Source organism: Acanthisitta chloris, unplaced genomic scaffold (assembly GCF_000695815.1).
Source record: "Acanthisitta chloris isolate BGI_N310 unplaced genomic scaffold, ASM69581v1 scaffold1978, whole genome shotgun sequence".
NCBI lineage: Eukaryota > Metazoa > Chordata > Aves > Passeriformes > Acanthisittidae > Acanthisitta > Acanthisitta chloris.
This window is the reverse complement of record NW_008685146.1, coordinates 5,025-6,314: the sequence shown is the minus strand read 5'-3', so window position 1 is coordinate 6,314 and position 1,290 is coordinate 5,025. Positions and strand designations below refer to the sequence as shown.

The 1,290-nt window shown below is 37.0% G+C and overlaps 1 protein-coding gene across 1 annotated transcript in view; it reads right to left on the bottom strand.

Annotated features, from left to right (window-relative positions):
- CHP1 (calcineurin-like EF-hand protein 1) overlaps nucleotides 1-818 on the bottom strand; it is a gene marked incomplete at its 5' end in the record, with an annotated part of 12,414 nt that extends 11,596 nt beyond the window's left edge. The window contains one exon of the mRNA XM_009079605.1: nucleotides 746-818. Within this exon, the coding sequence (XP_009077853.1) occupies nucleotides 746-818 (73 nt within the window). The remainder of the gene's footprint in view (nucleotides 1-745) is intronic.
- Between the last annotated feature and the right edge of the window lie 472 nt (nucleotides 819-1,290).

Genomic DNA, 1,290 nt, shown 5'->3' with positions numbered 1-1,290 from the left:
CTTTCCAGCAGACTCAGTCCATCAAAATGAAAAATGTTTTGCAGACAAAGTTTAAAACTTATCTTTATTTAGTTGACTAAGCTGTAAAAAAAACAGTTCACTTCTGTAGTCTTCAAATTGTAGACAGGAGACAAACACTTGAAAGGTCTTAGACTATCCTGCACTACCACTTTAAAGAATAGAATGTTTGTTTAGTCACAGTGACTTGGTTACAGCTCTTTTGTCAGTTTTCAGCATACTAATAGACGTGGGTGTTCAACAAGAAGTGCAAAGCCAAACACAGCAAAGGTATTATAGATCAAAGCAGTGTTAAAAGACACTGGATATCAGAAACAAGCAAAAACATTTTTGTTATGAAAGCCAGGATGAAGACAGCAGAACTATTCTTGCAATAATTATCAGAAGCAACATATAAAGAAAGGTAAGAAATAACAATTTGAAGGTCTTCATTTAACAATTCTGAACATTTTTATAAGACTTTGAACACCACATCTAACCTTTCTTGTATTAATTGCTACAAACCTTCAACACTAAAGACAATCGGTATTTAGAGCACCTCAGTTCAACAATCAAACCTTTCATAAAAGAGAACAAACCTGAATGTCAGTGTAGACATTGACAAAGAACCTGTTATAGCAGCCTCACTGATTCACCACATGAAAAAAACATGCAGGCATCCTGCAACAGCAAGCCACCACTACAGATGTGTCAATGCAACCACAGCTGAATTAGTGATGACACCCACCTCAGAGTGCCATTTTCTCCTTTGTCCAGGCTGGTGAAGCGACTGTACAAGCGGGTGATTTGACTGTGGGAGACTGAAGGAAAAAAAATAAAGAAGACAGACAAATTAGCATGTCCATAATTCCTCATAGGAGCAGACCTCATTACACTCAAGTACTCTGTTGTCAGAAGCTGTGTTCAAAAAAAACCACTCTGCCTTCTACCCATTTGTATTTTTGATCTCTAACACTTTTTTGGTTATCTGACCCTAAGTATCAATTAAAAAGAAAAAATATTTCACTCACAGTTCTACTTTATTTCCTTTAATTCCTTTATGGCTATGAATAATCTGGACGCAGCCTATACTGATGAACTCTACATCCTAAAGATGGAAAGTATACTCAGTTTCTCTACATCTGGAAAGTGGTCAGAGAGGCTTTACACCTTCACTTTTCTTCCTTTACCAGACTGTCTGAATCTAATTGTTCATTTCAAGATTCATAGAAACATAGAATATCCCGAGTCAGAAGGAATCCACAAGGATCACAGAGTTCTCCCGCGAGAAGC